The sequence below is a fragment of the Balaenoptera musculus genome, chromosome 5, assembly GCF_009873245.2.
Source record: "Balaenoptera musculus isolate JJ_BM4_2016_0621 chromosome 5, mBalMus1.pri.v3, whole genome shotgun sequence".
Classification (NCBI taxonomy): domain Eukaryota; kingdom Metazoa; phylum Chordata; class Mammalia; order Artiodactyla; family Balaenopteridae; genus Balaenoptera; species Balaenoptera musculus.
In genome coordinates, this window is record NC_045789.1 from 57,076,698 (window position 1) to 57,097,111 (window position 20,414).

At 34.0% G+C, this 20,414-nt stretch overlaps 1 protein-coding gene across 2 annotated transcripts in view; it reads left to right on the top strand.

The window, feature by feature from the left end:
* Nucleotides 1-1,319: 1,319 nt before the first annotated feature.
* Nucleotides 1,320-20,414, top strand: part of TECRL (trans-2,3-enoyl-CoA reductase like) — a 110,069-nt gene continuing 90,974 nt past the window's right edge. For both annotated transcript variants that reach the window (XM_036853920.1, XM_036853922.1), the window contains exon 1: nt 1,320-1,632. In XM_036853920.1, the coding sequence (XP_036709815.1) occupies nt 1,399-1,632 (234 nt within the window). In that variant the 5' untranslated portion in view covers nt 1,320-1,398. The remainder of the gene's footprint in view (nt 1,633-20,414) is intronic.

The window sequence follows — 20,414 nt, forward strand, 5'->3', positions numbered from 1 at the left end:
TATAAATTGACAATACTGACAAAGGGAGGCCAGTTTGGAAAAGCAATACAGGTGAGATTGATGCTTTGAAGTTAGCTATGGAGATGGTGATAGGATTGTGTTCTGGATTTCTGATGGATTAGATCTGAGGTGTGGGAGGAAGGGAAATGTTAAGGGTAATCCCAAGTTTAAAGTCCTGAACAACTGGGGTGATAAAATTGACAATGTGTGTGTGTGTGTGTGTGTGTGTGTGTGTGTGTGCACAAATATATATACACATACATCCCTGTCTTCTATTTTTAATAATAAATATTAGTGTGCTGGTGGTCTAGAGTATGAAAATAACTGAACAATGTGTAAGTGCATCTCCAGCACATAATGTGCAGTCCAAATTTTTAAAACTACATTATTTTATTTAATTATAAAAGTTAAGATTAGTTTCATGTAGATGTTTAGATTTCCCCCTCTACTATTGTAGCCATTTTCTTTTTCATGTTTTCATTGAAAATAACATCCCAGAATACTTTCCTGTAATATTCCTTTGAATCGGTGACACTATAGTTTGGATTTTTGTCAGTTGTTCCTTCACCAGATTTACAGGTCTCAGAGTACCTGGAATCTTTCACAAACCCTTCTTTCCAGTTTGTTTATCACTTTTCAGTGTTCATTCTGAATTATTTGAATTTGCCATAACCTAGTTTTGTGATAAATGTGATGTTCAGTACTGATTTTGTATACAAACTTAATGATTTCCTTATGATGTAATGTGCATAAAAATGTTAAAATAAGGTTTACTTCCTTTTCCTTAAATTATAAAGTTCCCCTCTATATATTCCAGTCTCATAGATGATTTGCCATTTTTCTACTCCCTGTATGGAATGAAGAACTTGTCTGTTTTCTATCAGATGTATATGTGTGTATTCAAAACATGACACAAATCTTTATCCTAGGCAGCATTTACCAAAAAATGTTGTTATGTAATAATGTACTAGGTATTTTAAAATCTAACTATAAGCAATATGCTAATTTTAAATACATCTACATGTGAATGTGTGAATAATAATATATGTGTTTAAAGATTAGTGTATCCAGAATTCAGAGATAAAACTCTTGTCTATTCTTTTCTTACTTTGGAATTTCAGATACTACTGGCCATATTAAGAAGCAGAGATAAAAGGAGAAAGCTAGAAATAATTTGAATGCTGGTCAAGTAATCTACATTGCAGCAATTCACAATAGTGTGTTATATATAGAAAGAGATCAGTCATTGTTTTCAAGCCTGCTAAATAAAACTGAACTCTTGGAATTGCATGCCACTTGACCTTTCCAGGTTTCACCAGCAGTATTTAACTTGTTTGAAGGGAACACACTTGCAAGTGTCTCCTGTTGACAAGACAGATTCTCCTGGTAGTTCACACAATGTTCAAAAGGCACAAGTTCCTTGCTTCAGAACGCAGGAGAGAATTAATTTCCCCAGGAGCTACACGGTCCATACTGAAGAATGACCTGAGAAATTTTCACTCTTTGTCGCAATTTATACTCGCAGCAGGCCCTCTAAGATCAACTCCAGCAGTTAAACATTCAAAAACTACTCACTTTGAGATTGAAATACTTGATGCTCAAACCAGAAAGCAGATATGTATTGTGGACAAGGTGAGTTTTATTTATTTATTTAAACTTCTCGTTTTTGCCCCAAAGATTATTGATCACTTGCTTAATGCTGATAAGACAATACCAAAATGTATCTCTGGATTTTAATATTAATTTTAAGATGAGTGGGATGGATACTTTATAATATACTTTAAAGTATACTTTATATACTTTGTTTCAGTAGAAAATATTCACTGAATTTTCATACTCAATTTAAATGGTACCTAATAATTATTAGGTTTTGGTTTTCCTCCTAACATTGGCCATTGGCAGGAGGTAAAATTTTAGTGCTCACCTTCTCAGCCTACATGACAAAATGTCTTTCTCTTCATGTACTTCCTTGCATATTCAAATTTTCATAGAGTCTTAATAGTGTTTGTAGAAAACAGCAAGCAAAAGGCCCCAAAGTTATTAAAAGTAATATTTAGCATATGTGATAAAATCTAGTCATTTGAAAATTATTTATAATCGATTTAACTGTCTTGAAATATAACCATTTCACTTTTTATGAAAAGTTAACTCATTTCAAAACTACAGTGTTAAAAAAAAAACAAAAACAAAAACAAAAAAAAAAACTACAGTGTTTAAGTTCTTAAAAAGAATGTCTTGCTTAATATGCTATTCCTCTATATTCATATCACATATCAATGTTTCACTAAGGGAAGATAAGATAAATATTTCCTAGGTTAGAAAATTAAAAAAACAAATATATGTGTGTATTGTAGATATACATGTATATGTACAATATTCTAGTCATTTTCAGTTTTTCTAAAGTTTGAAAAAACATTAGTATTTCAATTTATTATGCGAAAGATTGACATTTTTAATAAAACATATCTTTATTTTGCTTTACAGACAGGTTGAATAAGTTTTTTTTCTGTTGTTCTAAAATTAAAATTCAATCACTGATTCCATTTATCTATGCTCTAGCTGTGTTTCTAGATAAAAGGAAAAGAGAAGAAATTGTTTACTTGCTTCTAATTGCCAAGAAGATAATATATACTTTCTTATTTAGTAATTATAACACTATGACCAGCCTATTACTCGTGTAATATTAACATTTATTTACATATGGAAATGAAAAATACAGACCTTTTACAAGTTCATGCAGGTCATATGTGGACTATATGAAATTCAAAACCATTTCTTTGCAACTCTAAATCATATTCTTTTCTATAGTACCACTGGGGCCATGTATAAATGACAAATATGAATTATGTATAATAGACTTTTAAATTACAAACTTCAGGCATGTTACCATTTATTTTAAGTATCTCAGTAAAATGTATTTTTTATATCATACAGGAATAAGACAATTTTGTTTAATTGAAGTATAGTTGATTTACAATGTTGTGTTAGTTTCAGGTGTACAGCAATGTGAATCAGTTATACATATACATATATCCACTCTTTTTTATTTAGATTCTTTTCCCATATAGGCCATTACAGAGTACTGAATAGAGTTCCCTGTGCTACAAGGCAGGTTCTTATTAGTTACCTATTTTATAAATAGTAGTGTGTATATGTCAATCCCAATCTCCCAATTTATCCCTCCCCCCCATCCCCTGGTAACCATAAGTTTTTTTTCTACATCCATAGAATTTTAAAAATAAAATTATCATCCAGAGGTTGTTGATGTTTGCAGTTTCTCACTACTGAAAATTTAAAACTTACAAGGAAAATACAATGAAATGAAAGGGAATAAAACAATAAATGGAATAGATGTTATACTTGTCAAGGATTTCCAAAGACCAAAATTCTAAAATGAGGCTGGTTGTGTCTTTTCTGATATGTGTCTAAACGTTAACACAAAATCTACTTTAAAGTAATGAGAAAATGTTGGGCTCCTAATTATTTTCCTAGTACATTTAAAATTTCTGTTTTTGAGTTTTTATTTGAAGCTAAGACACGGAGCTTTACATTTTTAGGTATTAATTAAACTGCACAAAATTTAAGCATGCAGAAAGCCATCATTCTTTCGAGGTAAGGATTTGGTTACACTTGAACTTTAAGAGTCCTGGTAATTGCATCTCCAGTGGCAAACCTTTAGGGAAACTCAGTAGGCTAGCTAGAGGATTAATTTTGGATTCCTCACAGCCTTTATTGCACAATCAACACCATCTGATGTGCAACTTACTGCATCCAAATCTCTGACTTGTCAGCGGCACAAATTTTGTTTTGTCTTGTTTTAGCTTTGTAATTTGGTAAATTGTCTCATAATAATGGCAAGACATTTAAAAGAAAAAAAAATCTGGATCAGTTTACTTTTTTTTTGCTTAATGATTGTAAACATGAGAAAAATTTTGTTTGTTGTCCAATATATTGTTTTTTTCTTGGACAAATTAACAACTATATTAAGAGTAAGGTCATGTTAATTGCCTCTCATTAGACTTGGTTCTACCCAGTATACAAAAGAAGTGTTGCTTATAACTTAGTCCCTGTCTTTCAGTAACTATAATGTTATAAAGTAGTCAAAGTTCAAGGTCATATATTTTGGAACTAAGTATACCTGGACTGAATCCCTGCTACATCAGTCATATTTATCAAAGGCTCGGGAAAGTCACTGAATTGCTGATCCCCAGGACTCTTATTTAGAACATAGGTTAATAAAATCTATTTTGTAAGCCTAAAGTGAAGAGTAAGATATGTAACACATTTAGCATAATGTCTTGAATGTAATAGGGAAAATAATTTTTTTAATTCAATAATCACTTGGAAAGAGAAATTTAATTTGCATACAAATCCAAGAAAAAATAAGTGATGAAACTCGTGATACTGGCACAGTCTGTAAATTTGACTTCTTGACAATTACCTATTGACATGATCTGGTATAATGCTTATGTTAGATATGAATTTTCAAATATGAGTAGGATGTATGTATTTTAGTAATATATGCTGATCTCATAAATTTTGCTTGCATCTAGATAGTATAACTTTAACTTCAGAATGGACAAAGTATTTACTCAAGATATTCATAAGACAAAAACATTAAATGAATTCCTTGGATTAAAGAGAACATATTGAATCATGTTCTTTTACTTACAAACACACACACACACACACACACACACACACACACACACACACCAAAGAACCACAAATCCTTCTATTGCCTTCATTATCTTCTCCAGCTTCTATCCCATTTCTCTCCTTACTTTCATTGTGTTCATGTTGTCTGTACACATTTTCCTCTTCTCATTCTATACTGAACCCACTGTATTCAGGCATTTGCCTCTATCACTTCTCAGAATATGAACTTGCTGAGGTCACCAGTGAGGCAGTGATAAATACCTTGCTAAATCCAAAGGTCAGTTCTCATGCTTCACTTACTCAGTATATGGGCAATATTTGCCACTGCTAAGCACATCCTTCTCCTGAAAACATGTTTGCTATTTGAGTTCCAGAATAACACACACATTTTTAAAAAACCCACATCATTGGCTTCTCCCTTTTCTCTTGCTGCTTCTTCATTATTTGACTTATTAGGTGTGGACTGTCACCAACTCAGTCATCAGGACTTTTCCACATCTTTAATCATTTACTTTATGGAATCCTATAGCTTTAAATATCATCTGCATATTCATGACTCATAAACATAAAACTACAGCTTATTCTTTTCCCCTGAAATACAAATCCATTTATCTATGTATGTATCTATCTGTGTATTTATCTATGTATCTATGTATTCATCCATCTATCTATCCATCTATTTGGATGTTTACTAGGCATTTCAAACAGTGTATCTAAAACTGAGCACTTTGTCTTCCCAAAAAAATTTTCTACAGAGTTTTCCAAATCAACAAGTAGCAACTACATCTTTCAAATAGCTCAAACCAAACACTTAGAGGCATCATGACTCATCTCTTAATCTCAAAGCCCACATACAATCCATCTTCATGGTGATACTTTCAAATATATCCAAACTGACAAATTTTCACCACCTCTAATGCCCGCACTCCTAAATCTTTCCTCTGCTCTGTCCTTAGCGCATTCAATATATTCTCTACATAGCAACCAGAACTAGCCTGTTAAAATCATATCAGATAATATCATTCCCTACTCAGAACTAGTCAGTGTCTTCCTTTAGGTCTTTACTTACCTGTCACTTTTTCCTTGGGGCCCTTCCTGACTACCTGTGTAAAATTGCAAAATCTGCCAGTATCCTCTATTACTCTTCCCTGTTCTACTTCTTTACTAACACTTACCACTATTTAACATACTGCTTATTTTCCTTTTCTTAATTTTGGTTATTATTTGGCCTACCCCTATTATGCCAGTTTCACAAAATCTGGCCTTTGGGTATTTTCACTCCTGTATCTCCAACATTTAAAACAGTGCTTGGCCCAAAGAAAGTGTTTAACCAATATTTACTGAATAAATCGATGCCTGTTCAAGGGATATATGGATTTGACAATGCACTCATGTTTAGCAGCGACAGTTTCTGGATGGAGGAGTATGATATTTGAAAGTACTTTTTACTATTTTCTAAATCTAATTATAAATAAAATAAATGTAAATATATTCACATAAAAGGACATTTAATTAAATCATTCCACTGAATGCCCAAATTCCTCTTGGCTTGCTCCCAACAAAAATGTATAGAATTCAACTTTGTACTGTGTATAATTTACTAACAAATAGTCATGTTCTGATTACAAAGGCTAAACAAGCTCTTCATAAAGAAGGAAATGCAGATGGGAATATTTAACTGACGTAGTTATTTCTCATGAATAATTAAAATAATATAACTATAAAGAATGATGAAAATGGAGAGCAGATTTTTTTAAAAATATTGTTAAATATCACCTTAATTATTTTTTGGAACATCAAAAATGTATATGAAAAATACATTTTAAAAATGTAACAGTGTAAAATGGAATAATTTCCAGTTGCTAACTATTCCTGTCTCACTTCTATTTTTTTTTTTTTAAATTAATTTATTTATTTATGGCTGTGTTGGGTCTTCGTTTCTGTGCGAGGGCTTTCTCTAGTTGCGGCAAGGGGGGGCCACTCTTCATCGCAGTGCGAGGGCCTCTCACTGTTGCGGCCTCTCTTGTTGCGGAGCACAGGCTCCAGACGCGCAGGCTCAGTAGTTGTGGCTCACGGGCCCAGTCGCTCCGCGGCATGTGGGATCTTCCCAGACCAGGGCTCGAACCCGTGTCCCCTGCATTGGCAGGCAGACTCCCAACCACTGCGCCACCAGGGAAGCCCCTCACTTCTATTTTTTAAAATGTCAGAAGCTTATCTAGTGACAAGTGGATGATTCAAGAGCAAGGAAAGAACTCTAAAATGCTAGGGTTGATAAACATTTCCAATATCATCACATTCTTTTTTCTTTAATCTTTTCTTCAAGGAACTTGACCTCAAGAGCCCTCTATCACCTATATACTCTAAGTAAAAATTCTCAAAAGTTTTTTAAAGGCTTCTTATGAATAAAATAAAGTACTCAATAATTCTCCTATACTTTTAATGATAAAAATACCAATGTTCACCAGAAAACTGTAGAGAGAATAATAGGGTAGTAAGACATAAAAACTGTACTTTCAATACTTCAGTTAGAAAATTTGAGAATTCTTAATGTCTGAGTTTGCCACTTTTAATATTTCACCTTGCGCATGTGATTTAGCATATTTATGCCTTAATCTGCTCATCTGTAAAAAGAGAATAGCACCTGCCTTAAAATGGCCTAATGGCAGTTTTCAGAATTTCATGTATAAGCAAGTAACAATATCTTCTTTCTCTTCCATTACTCCTCTTCTTTCTCCTTCTCTTCTGTTTTTTATTCCTCTTTTCCTCGTCTATTTTGTTACTCTCTTCTTCCCATACCAGTCCCCTTTCTTCTCTCCACCCCCATCCCCTTCACCCTATTTCTTATGATGCAGCATGATATAATTGAAAGTTTATGACCTTTGGATTTACATAGACTACAATTTTAATATAAGTCTGGCCTGCTTTTTCTTTTTCCTTGGATATGGTCCAATACCTCTGCCCCTTATTATCTTTTTCTATATAAGGATTTAGATATTATTATTCTTCCCCTGTGTAGATGAAGAAAAGGTGGCACAGAGACTTGAAAAGAAGAACTTAGTGTGTGTTAGAACCAAGCTTTGAACCTGGCTAATACACATTCTCTGCCTTGCTCTTAACTATTATACACTATAATGTGAAAGATTAATGACCTCCATTAGTCAAAATTCTCATGTTCTGTTTAATTTCATGATTGGAGCATCTGACTTCCAATACAATGTGTTTCAGGACAGAGGTAGGAAGGATCTTAAGCATTCTATTTTATATATATAAATATAAAATAGCATTAGTTCATATTCAAACCTAGAAATTAAAAATATTTTAAATTCCTTTTAATAATAAAGACAAAATGTGCTCAAATTTTTACATCATTAAAAATTAAGAAATTAAAATAAATAGTTCCTCCCAAAAGAGGTAATTAATATAATCATTTTCTATGAACCCAGAGGATCCCCAATGTCAACCTCTCTTTTATATATACTTGAGAATTCCATAATACAGCATGTGGTTCTAATTTCAAAAAAATCAGTGTTTAATATTATCTGCTCTGATTTATATTTCTCTCAGAAAAGGTGGACCTATTATATATATTTGGTCACAATATATAGTCCAAATATATAATGTGATGAGAGACAATGTGGTAAAATTGTTTATGCTCTGAAGTCAGACATATTTGTGTCTGCATTTGAGCTTTGCAAATCATTAATTGCTTACCACCTTAACATATTACTTAACTACTCTGAGTCTTGGTTTTCCAAGTAGGGTAAATCACAAATCAAAGTAGGGTAAATATCTATCTTCCAGGAGTATCTAAGGATTTTATATTTGTATGCAAAATGTAGCACCTTGTCTGCCACATGGTTATTTTTCTGCTAATGAACATTGTATTTTAGATGGTGGCAATATATTTTAAAATATTATTATTCCTTTAAAGTGGGAAAATAACTGAATTGATACTTTTCTATTATGACTATAAAAATTTAGGCATTTTTAAATGATAGTTACTATTACCCCTTTCTGAAATGATTAGGAAGCATTAGAATTAGAAAGCATAGTTACAGGGACCCATCTTTGTAACATCAGTTTCTAGAATTCTATAACCAACTCTCATACTCCAAATAATATGCATTGGTTACTTATACTATGTTATACCATGAAAGATACCAATGGAAATACAAACATTGCATGTCAATTTAATAGTAGAGAAAAAAATAAATATACTCTAGATACCTATTCATGAGTGGCATTTACAAAACTAATATATAGTATTACATATAATCAACTAAATTATGTCTATATTTTTCTACTTTCCAATTGTATCACCATCTAAGAAAACTGTTTTTGTTTACAGTTAAGCTAAGAAGATGTCATTTCTATCTCCTAATATATAAGATGCAATGATACTCCATTTAGAAGGTCAACATAGATGAGTAAGTTTTGGAGGATGCCTCTAGAAAGAAAATAGTCGAAACTTATCAGATTCAGTCATTCTCCCATTCTCTATTTTGACATTTTATAGTATCACAATCAAGTATTTATTAGTTCAAAAGATATTTGTTGAGAGATGTGTTCAATGTTTTATTACCTGTTTGAGATAACGCATTAACATAAACAGATACAATTCCTATCTTCATAGATTTTATTCTCTCCTGTGGAAGACAAATAGTGTAGAAGTAATTTTAGGTGCAAAGATATCTACATTGTGAGAGGAAAAACGAGGTAATTTGGGGTGGTAAACAAAGGAAGATAACCTGGTCTGTGGAACAGAAAAATCTCCCTGGAGAAACGGTGTTTATGTGTGGCCCAGATGAATAAGATGAAGAGAAGTAGGAGGATATGACAGACACTTAGGAGATAGAAATAACAGGACATGTTGTTTGGTTGTCAAGAATGAGGGACACGAAGGATGTAACTATGATGTTAAATTGCTGTTTGAGCAACTGTAGATCCTGAGGATGCTATAATTTACTGAATTTTTTTTGTGGATTCTTATGTTTGTTATTAGTTTTCTTTCCTATTATTTTTCAGACAAGTAGAGAAGCAGAGAGGACACAAACACTCAGTTTTGTTCATTTTAAGTTGGAGATCTTTGTGAGATAACCAGTAGGCTTTTGATTGTGAAGATCTAGAACTCAGGAAGGTGGTCATAATGAACTATGTTGACTTGGGAATTAAAAACACATAGGTGGGGCTTCCCTGGTGGCGCAGTGGTTGAGAATCTGCCTGCTAGTGCAGGGGACACGGGTTCGAGCCCTGGTCTGGGAAGATCCCACATGCCGCAGAGCAACTGGGCCCGTGAGCCACAACTACTGAGCCTGCGCGTCTGGAGCCTGTGCTCCGCAACAAGAGAGGCCGCGATAGTGAGAGGCCCGCGCACCGCGATGAAGAGTGGCCCCCGCTCGCCTCAACTAGAGAAAGCCGTCGCACAGAAACGAAGACCCAACACAGCCAAAAATAAATAAATAAATAAAAAACAAAAACAAAAACATATAGGTGGTCTGCATTTCTCTAATAACTATACTCGAATAAAAATTTTAAAAAATACAGGTGGCCTCTGCAGCCATTGGAGTAGAGAAGATAAAATTAAGAGAGAACAATAAGATGGATGGGAAGGGAAAAGAATCAACTATAGAAACCTGAGGAATTCTAAAATGTAAAGATTTCAAATAAAGAAGAGATGAAAAAGGAAACTAAGGAGAAGGCCCCAGAGTGTTAGAAGAAATATGGCACATGTTATGTTACAGAAGCTTAAGAAAAAATATTTGAGTAAGAAGTGAGAGATCAGTAGAGTCAAAAGCAGCTAAGAAACAGAAATACTATAAGTATCCCTTGAATTGAATGCTGCAGCGTTCATTGTTGAATTTAATGAGACCACTTTAGGTACAGTGACTTGGGGGGAAATCTAGTCTAGAATGGGGATGACAAGCAATGGAGAATAAGAAATTTGAGTTTCCTGGAAGGCCCTTCTTTTGTAGGTAGGAGTCTTGAAAAACAAACTTGTCCCAAACTCTTCATTCTTTAACTCTATTCTGACTCTTAGGTAAGCCGATTCACATATTTGGGATTATCTCCTACCTTTTCTTTATTACTCCATGTTTCAATATTCTATAATACTCATTAGTCCCAAAGAGTCTTGGAATTGGCATTTCTTTCAGTTTTGATCAAATTTGATTCCTCTGCCTGCAGTGTTCTGTCACAGTCTTATGTCTAATTCATGTTCATTCTTCATTGTCCAACTGAGATGGCAACCCTTTCGTGTGCCAGTATTATCCCCTATAAGCAGATGTGTTCTTTGTCCCAGTAATATCAATAATTGGTTGAAATCTCCATTATGTACATTATATAATCTAGTAGCTGGGAATGAGCATTGGTACCTGTCATAACAATTTGAAAGAGTAATTTTGTGCTTGTTCAATCAAATAATCTTTTTTAAAATTAGGATTTATTTGGTGTATCAGTATTTATTTTTTTTTAGCAATTTATTTTCATTGTATTTTACAAATGTATTAGTTCACAACAAAATAGAAATTTTTCCAAAATTATACTTTACCCTACATAGTTTGGGAAGCACTAAACTAGAAGACATGAAAATGACCTTTTCAACATTGCCACGATTCAAGCAGATCAAATGACCTAAATGCTCTTGTACAATAAATGTACCTTGGATGCAAAATTAGAACATGCCATATTCATGCTCCTCTTGGATTTCATTCTAAAGATTGCATTTTCTTGAAAGGCAAAGTATCAATAAAGTAATAACTCTCAAAGTTTGTGTTGTAAATATAGAACAAAACTTATAACTAAAATGACACATTTTTAGACAAATGAAAGTGAATGATATCTCCCTTGGAAATTTAAAATGAATCATATTTCCCTTGGAAATTTAAAGATGAGGTGAAAAAAGAAAGCTAACCCTTAAAGGAAGAAAATTAGGAGGGTTATATTGTGCAATCAAAATAGAACCTGTTGGGACTTCCCTGGCATCCAGTGGTTAAGACTTTGCCTTCCAATGCAGTGGGTGTGGGTTCGACCCCTGGTCGGGGAGCTAAGATCCCACATGCCTCGCAGCCAAAATACCAAAACATAAAATGGAAGAAATATTGTAACAAATTCAATAAAGACTTTAAAAATGGTCCACATCAAAAAAAAAAAAAAAAAAGAACCTGTTTCCTATTAATTCAAGACTGAATGAAGAAAGTTAATAGTTGGAATCACATGTTTAAAAAATACATAAGACTTAGACAATATTTTCCATGTAAAGAACGTAGCTGTGAAGTGTTGTGAATTGGTGACTATATCCTAGATAGACATGTAAAGGTGAGAAGGTTATGTGTACTTTGTTATTCAAATTAGACAAAGAGCTACTGTATTTTAGGTTACATGGGGTTGAAAATTAAACACATTTCTTTACCCTGATATGCATGAGTCAAATTGGAAAGAGAGATTACACATTTTAAAACAAATTTTATAATATGGCAAAAAGCATAGGAGAGTTTAATACAAATTATACTAAGAAGGTTGGGGAAAGAATACTTTTATCTAACAGAGGTTTAGGCATGAGGATGAGAAAGCTGAATTCATTGGAAGGAGGGACTCAAAAAGATCTTTAAAAATATGTAGTACAATACGTTCCCACACGTGGGGTAGAAAAAACATCCTCTCAGAAAAATAATTACCATAACAAAGGCAAAGAGACAGAAAAGTAACAAGCAAGGTTTCTGGCCAGATGTAAATAAGTCCATGGTGTGATGCTGCAGAACTCAGTGAACTGAGAATAGTTGGTATGAGTGGGACTGATAGTAGGGGGCCTACATGCCTTGCAAAGGCATCTGGACTATTTAATTCTCTTTCAAACCAGAGGAGTAATGTTTTCAGATCTGCCATTCAGAAAATTAAATCTGGCAACCATGTGGAAGATAGAATTAATATTAGAAAGACTGAAGACAGAGAGTTCAGTAAAACTGGGAAGCGAATCTTTTGTGAGCCTGTTCAGGACCAACACATTGGGAGGCAACATGACATCAGAGGATCTGCATAGGCTTTGAGGATACTCAGTCACTTCTCACACTTAACCAGCTTGTGACATTGGGCAATGACTTTGTTTTCTTTGCCCTTATATTTTACTGACACAAGTTATCTCATTGGAGGCACCTGAACAAATACCACCTTCCATGAGGAATTTCCACTAGGAAATGGCTAAGGCCCAGAGCCTTGAATAAAGTAGGCTAACAAAATTTACAAATTTAATAATACTAGGAGAATTCTCAAATCAGCTAAATATACTAAAGAACTATAAAATGAAGGAAGGTTTAACAAAATGTTTACATTGTAATAAAAGTATTAAAGTTAAATTATTTTTTCTTGTATGTATGTGTGTATCATCAAAGTTTGAGGAATAAGTATAAAATAATTCAAATTAAATATAAATCATTGGGCACATCTTTAGGATACATTTGAATCTTTAAGTAAATATACTATATATATGTATATATATATGTATTTCTAATTTAATCTTTACTGAATACCAAGTACATAACAAAACAGAATAATTATGTAATGAATATACAGTAGTTTCTATCAAATATAGTTACAGCCCACATAGGTTAGACAAATATATGTATCCAGGTTCAATAGACTAGAATGTGGTATTACAGGTGAAAGGAATATTCCATTGCCATTTTATTTCAGTTTAATTTTGTTCTCCTGGGATTTTGCTTTTTGGATTTGTAATGAATTTATCAAATTAACATTTGTTAAGTGGAGCACATGGTGCCAGATGGTAAGCTGAGATTCAACAACACACCAGAGAGAAACTGAAATTGAGTTTCATACTCACAGGTCCTGGAGGAAGTATCCAGCAGGCTTCAAGGGACTACACTGCAGAGTACAGACAGAGAGAGACAGGACCTGGACACATGCCTTCCTTATGGTCCATGAATGGAGTGCTTTGGGGTTTCTGGGCTAAGGCCAGATTGGCCAATTTAAACCAAAAGAGTGGGGTTTTGGTAATACCTGTGGCAGTCTTATCTAAGGAGCATATAAGGAGGAGGCCTTGGCAGGCAGGTGAAACTGTGATCATAAGAGCAGTTGGGGAGTCATATCAGAAACTTACATTTACTTGTGACTTTGAGGGCTGCTATTAAGGGCATTCTTGTCTGAGGGGCAGGGCAGTTTAAGGTCACTGCAGGCTGGTTGGTCAAACAATAGTGAAGCCAGGCAGCAATATCATGGAGTGGCTTAGCTAAAGTACAAAACCTGAAGATGTGCATGCTGTACTAATTATCAGAAAGTTCACAATGAAGCAATTCTTAGTTCTTTCACAATCTAACTGTTCAAACAAAAAAGATAAAGACTGTGCTTACAAAATGTGTTTCTGGGAAATATTTTTGGTGTGACCTTTTTATGTTTTTATTAGATTTTTTTAAAGAAATTAAAGGAAATTTATTTTAAGCATGTACCTTGTCCAGATTAACATTTTACTGTACCTTTTGGTAGCCTGACAAAGAACTATCAAAATCATTACCGAATTTGTTGCCATGGTCTTAATGTTACTAAAATATAACAGACTTTTAAAAACTTGTTCCTTTTACTGACCTCAGTGCTCAAAGTTATCTAGTGACAATTTTCCTTTCTGTAACTATTCCTCATAAGTATTTAACAAATGAGCAATAATTTAAGGCAACGTTAAGAAATAAATATTCCATTTTTAAAATATATTTTAAATTAGCTAAAGGCTTAAGGGAGAGGGGACTGAAGAGGCAATATTGCAGCAAGTGGAAACTGATGTTTATATCACATTAAGATTTTTAATATCCTCATGACGCATGTTTTTTGGAACGTGTGTGCTTCCTTGAGGCCTTCAGTTTGCATTAGTATTAGAAATTAATACTAATAAGAGTGATGAAATTTATATTTTTGCTAGAATTTGTATAATGGCAGTATCTAAGCTCCACATGGTCCTAAATTATACATAAATGTAAGTGATCTTAGATTTATGTATATTTACATTGCATCTTACTTTCTGCTGTAAAAGCTATGTTTTTTGCATGGCTACATGATATGAGCTCAAAGGTTTGGAGGCAATCATTGTTTGAAGTGATATTACCCTTAAAATGTTTTCAGTTGACTATTATCAAGTACCTACAAGAATATCTTGCAGGGGCATAATCCTAGAACAGCACCTGCCTTCCATTTCTCTCCTCCCCTCCTTCCTACTTTTCCTTCTTCCCTGTTTTTCTTCATATACGTTGAAGAAACCAGCCTTCCAGTTGGTAGGCCCTTTAATAGACACTAGGAACATCAGCATAGAAACAAATCCAAACCACAAAAAATCTGTTCCCTCCTCTTCCAATGTTCACCATATTGTAATGGATAATTACATGTAAATAGTTCAACACAAGATAATATAACCTAAGCTAAGCTAGAGGTAAGAACAAGGTGCTGAGCACAAATGGATGATTTTTTTTCTTCTATTGAAGAAAGCGGCTTTAGAAATCTCTTCCAGTTACAAGGAGTCCCAGCACACTGAAGGATCATCCTGGGGATGGCTCAAACAGTAAAGGGCAATCTCCTAAAGTAGAAATTATCTCCTCTAAATGCCTTACATCCTCGGCCTTTCAGGCTTTAACTGAAAGCATATTGCTATAAGCACACCTCTGGAGAATTTAGGAAGGAAGGCAAAGATGAACTCCCTACCTACTTAAGAATTTCAAACGTGCACACTTTTCAGGCTCCATACCATTAGTATACTATATTTTATTAGTGAATTTTTAAACTGACAGTCATTAAATAATTTTCAATCCCTGTTGATCTACTGGGATTCAACTAAGTAACCTGAGCCCACCAGTCTGTCACCACATAAAGCCTATGAATGTCACACACATTTATTTTCCTATGAGAAGTTAGTTCTCTTTTAGACAGATTTATTTTGAACTGCCTACTACATCTAGCTAACATATATTTTATTTCAGAATTGATCTTACTCTTAAACCAAGGAATGCTGTACTTCTGCCTTCTTATAAACTCATCATTCTAACATCATATTGTAAAAAGACTGAATTAATTATTACCTCTCCTTTTTTTCTTATTGTAGTTTAAGTTTTCTCATTACACATTTTTACTGCCTCCCAAATAACCATGTAATATTACTTCATGTTGCGTGTCTCTGAATTGTAATTATTGGTTATTTGATTTTTTAAAACAAATCAAAATGTGATGTAGTTAGTAATTTATTTTTGCAAGACATTTGATGAATTACTGCCTAACTGAGCCCTTTAGTTGTCAATACTAATCTGTGTGCCATTAAATATATATTTATTATCTGCTTCTCATAAACTTTATTTAATAAAATTCTGTAATAGTCTGAATTTAATTTAATTGCAACTTTAACATAGAATCCTGAGGCCATCATTCAGATATAGGCTACTACTTTTTTTTTTTTTAACATCTTTATTGGAGTATAATTGCTTTACAATGGTGTGTTAGTTTCTGCTTTATAACAAAGTGAATCAGTTATACATATACATATGTTCCCATATCTCTTCCCTCTTCCGTCTCCCTCCTTCCCACCCTCCCCATCCCACCCCTCTAGGTGGTCACAAAGCACCGAGCTGATCTTCCGGTGCTATGCGGCTGCTTCCCACTAGCTATCTATTTTACATTTGGTAGTGTATATATGTCCATGACACTCTCTCACCCTGTCACATCTTACCCCTCCCCCTCCCCATATCCTCAAGTCCATTCTCTAGTAGGTCTGTGTCTTTATTCCCATCTTGCCACTAGGTCCTTCATGACCTTTTTTAAATTTTTTCCTTATATTCCATATATATGTGTTAGCATACTGTATTTGTTTTTCTCTTTCTGACTTACTTCACTCTGTATGACAGACTCTAACTCCATCCACCTCACTACAAATACCTTCATTTCATTTCTTTTTATGGCTGAGTAATATTCCATTGTATATATGTGCCACATCTTCTTTATCCATTCACCCGATGATGGACACTTAGGTTGCTTCCATGTCCTGGCTATTGTAAATAGAGCTGCAATGAACATTTTGGTACATGACACTTTTTGAATTATGGTTTTCTCAGGGTATATGCCCAGTAGTGGGATTGCTGGGTCATATGGTAGTTCTATTTTTAGTTTTTTAAGGAACCTCCATACTGTACTCCATAGTGGCTGTATCAATTTACATTCCCACCAACAGTGCAAGAGTGTTCCCTTTTCTCCACACCCTCTCCAGCATTTATTGTTTCTAGATTTTTTGATGATGGCCATTCTGACCAGTGTGAGATGATATCTCACTGTAGTTTTGATTTGCATTTCTCTAATGATTAATGATGTTGAGCATTCTTTCATGTGTCTGTTGGCAATCTGTATATCTTCTTTGGAGAAATGTCTGTTTAGGTCTTCTGCCCATTTTTGGATTGGGTTGTTTGTTTTTTTGCTATTGAGCTGCATGAGCTGCTTGTAAATCTTGGAGATTAATCCTTTGTCAGTTGCTTCATTTGCAAATATTTTCTCCCATTCTGAGGGTTGTCTTTTGTCTTGTTTATGGTTTCCTTTGCTGTGCAAAAGTTTTTAAGTTTCATTAGGTCCCATTTGTTTATTTTTATTTCCATTTCTCTAGGAGGTGGGTCAGAAAGGATCTTGCTGTGATTTATGTCATACAGTGTTCCGCCTATGTTTTCTTCTAAGAGTTTGATAGTGTCTGGCCTTACACTTAGGTTTTTAGTCCATTTTGAGTTTATTTTTGTGTATGGTGTCAGGGAGTGTTCTAATTTCATACTTTTACATGTACCTGTCCAGTTTTCCCAGCACCACTTATTGAAGAGGCTGTCTTTTCTCCACTGTATATGCTTGCCTCCTTTATCAAAGATAAGGTGACCATATGTGCATTGGTTTATCTCTGGGCTTTCTATCCTGTTCCATTGATCTATGTTTCTGTTTTTGTGCCAGTACCAAACTGTCTTGATTACTGTAGCTTTGTAATATAGTCTGAAGTCAGGGAGCCTGATTCCCCCAGCTCCATTTTTCGTTCTCAGGATTGCTTTGGCTATTCGGGGTCTTTTGTGTCTCCATACAAATTGTGAAATTTTTTGTTCTAGTTCTGTGAAAAATGCCAGTGGTAGTTTGATAGGGATTGCATTGAATCTGTAGATTGTTTTGGGTAGTAGAGTCATTTTCACAATGTTGATTCTTCCAATCCAAGAACATGGTATATCTCTCCATCTATTTTTATCATCTATAATTTCTTTCATCAGTGTCTTATAATTTTCTGCATACAGGTCTTTTGTCTCCTTAGGTAGGTTTATTCCTAGATATTTTATTCTTTCTGTTGCAATGGTAAATGGGAGTGTTTTCTTAATTTCACTTTCAGATTTTTCATCGTTAGTGTATAGGAATGCAAGAGATTTCTGTGCATTAATTTTGTATCCTGCTACTTTACCAAATTCATTGATTAGCTCTAGTAGTTTTCTGGTAGCATCTTTAGGGTTCTCTATGTATAGTATCATGTCATCTGCAAACAGTTACAGCTTTACTTCTTCTTTTCCTATTTGGATTCCTTTTATTTCTTTTTCTTCTCTGATTGCTGTGGCTAACACTTCCAAAACTATGTTGAATAATAGTGGTGAGAGTGGGCAACCTTGTCTTGTTCCTGATCTTAGTGGAAATGGTTTCAGCTTTTCACCATTGAGGACAATGTTGTCTGTGGGTTTGTCATATATGGCCTTTATTATGTTGAGGAAAGTTCCCTCTATGCCTACTTTCTGCAGGGCTTTTATCATAAATGGGTGTTGAATTTTGTCGAAAGCTTTCTCTGCATCTGTTGAGATGATCATATGGTTTTTCTCCTTCAATTTGTTAATATGATGTATCACATTGATTGATTTGCGTATATTGAAGAATCCTTGCATTCCCGGAATAAACCCCACTTGATCATGGTGTATGATCTTTTTAATGTGCTGTTACTACTTTTTTATAGATAGAAAAGTTTCAAAAAGCTCTCACTCTAAAATCCCTGAGAAACTACTTTTATCTAAAGAGCTATTTTATGTAGAATTCTTTTAACTCTTGACATGATAAGAACACAAACAGCAAGTATAGCCACAAACCCTGAAGTGTTGATTGCTAAAATAAAACTGGCTTTATTTCAAACTGGGAAGAAATAAATCAAATAGGTTTTTTGTAATTATAAATAAATAGATCCATAAATTTACTCATTTGCTTTTACTTTTCAATTGGCATTTCTGGCATTGTATAGACATAATGTCTTCCTAGGTCTTTGTTGATAATAGAATTCAATAACTTAATGCTCCATGTCATAGTTTAAGTATGTAAGTACAATTTGGCTAAAATACCTAATTTTCTAGTTAACTGATATTGAGGCTATTCTGTATTATAATAGAAAAAATCTGGATTCAAAGGTTAGCTTTGCTTTTGTACAGAAACACACCCATTTCCCCTTTACCTGATTATGGCTCTTCTATTTACGCATACTACTCATCACTAAAATGATGCATAATGTGTATGTGATGGAATGTGTAATTTTTCCATATCTGCTCATTGCCTCAAAGTTATTCATTTGGAGGTTAAAGAGGCCAACAATCAGCAAGTGATTGCAACATGATCAAAGTGTCCCCATCAATAGAGAATTCACCTATGAATATAATTCTTTAATGAACTGATGGAGAAAGTCTCACCTTAGCCAGTTTATCAAGCTGCTGACTCTCTAGAATCTCTCCCTGTTTTTACTACATGCAATCAATCAGTAAATCACTTCATTCCATACACAATACATCTCCTTACTGAACTGTACCCATCCTAGTTTAAATTACCATCATCTCTAACATACGGACTGATCTACACTCTACATGATTCTTCACTGAACACCCACAGTATATGTAGCAAAACAGAGTAAATATACTATATACACTAAAAATATACTATTTCTATCAGATGTAGTTACAGCCCACAGAGTTTCCACAATATTGCCAGGTGAAATAGAATTTGGCATTTTTTATTGCAGGTGAAATAGTTTTGTTATTGCATTATCACTTTGTCACCTAGAGTCTGTTCAATTTACAGAAGCCAGAAAACATATGTCCAGAGGTAGAATTCCTTACCTGTAAAATACTTCTTATTCTTGTGTTGTGGTGTATTTAATGAAAACATTTTACGTTTAAAACTGTCAATTGGGACCACAAATTCTGTGCTTGCCTTTTCTACATTTAAGCCTGTGAGATGAGTGTACTCTAGAAGCCTATGCCCTGCATAACTACTGAAGACTAATTTTTCTAGTTTCAAAAGAAACTGATAAAAGTTTCAAAAAAATGTTAACTGTACAACAATGAAGAGAACGATAATGTTATCGTGCCTAATAGCTACCACTTCTGGACCATGAGGAACAGAGACTAAACTGCCTGACATATGCAGTGGGGAAGGAATATTGATTATTATTTGCTAACATGATTTTATGGACACTATATATAAGATCACACTGGTGACAGAGGTAACTTTGTAATTCATGTAACAAAATAGTTGATCTTCTATTTATTTAATAGCTGATGAGCTGACTATATTTTATTTCTGTCATGTGCCTAGGAAACTAATGTCTTTCTTGGTCAATGACGGAAAGCCTATGTCTTATGTAAAGCAGGGAAAATGAATTATATTTCTATTCTGTCTCCCCAACCTGAAAAAAACTAAATTATCTGGCCTCCCTCTCTTCTCTCTTCCCTCCCTCTCTTCTCTCT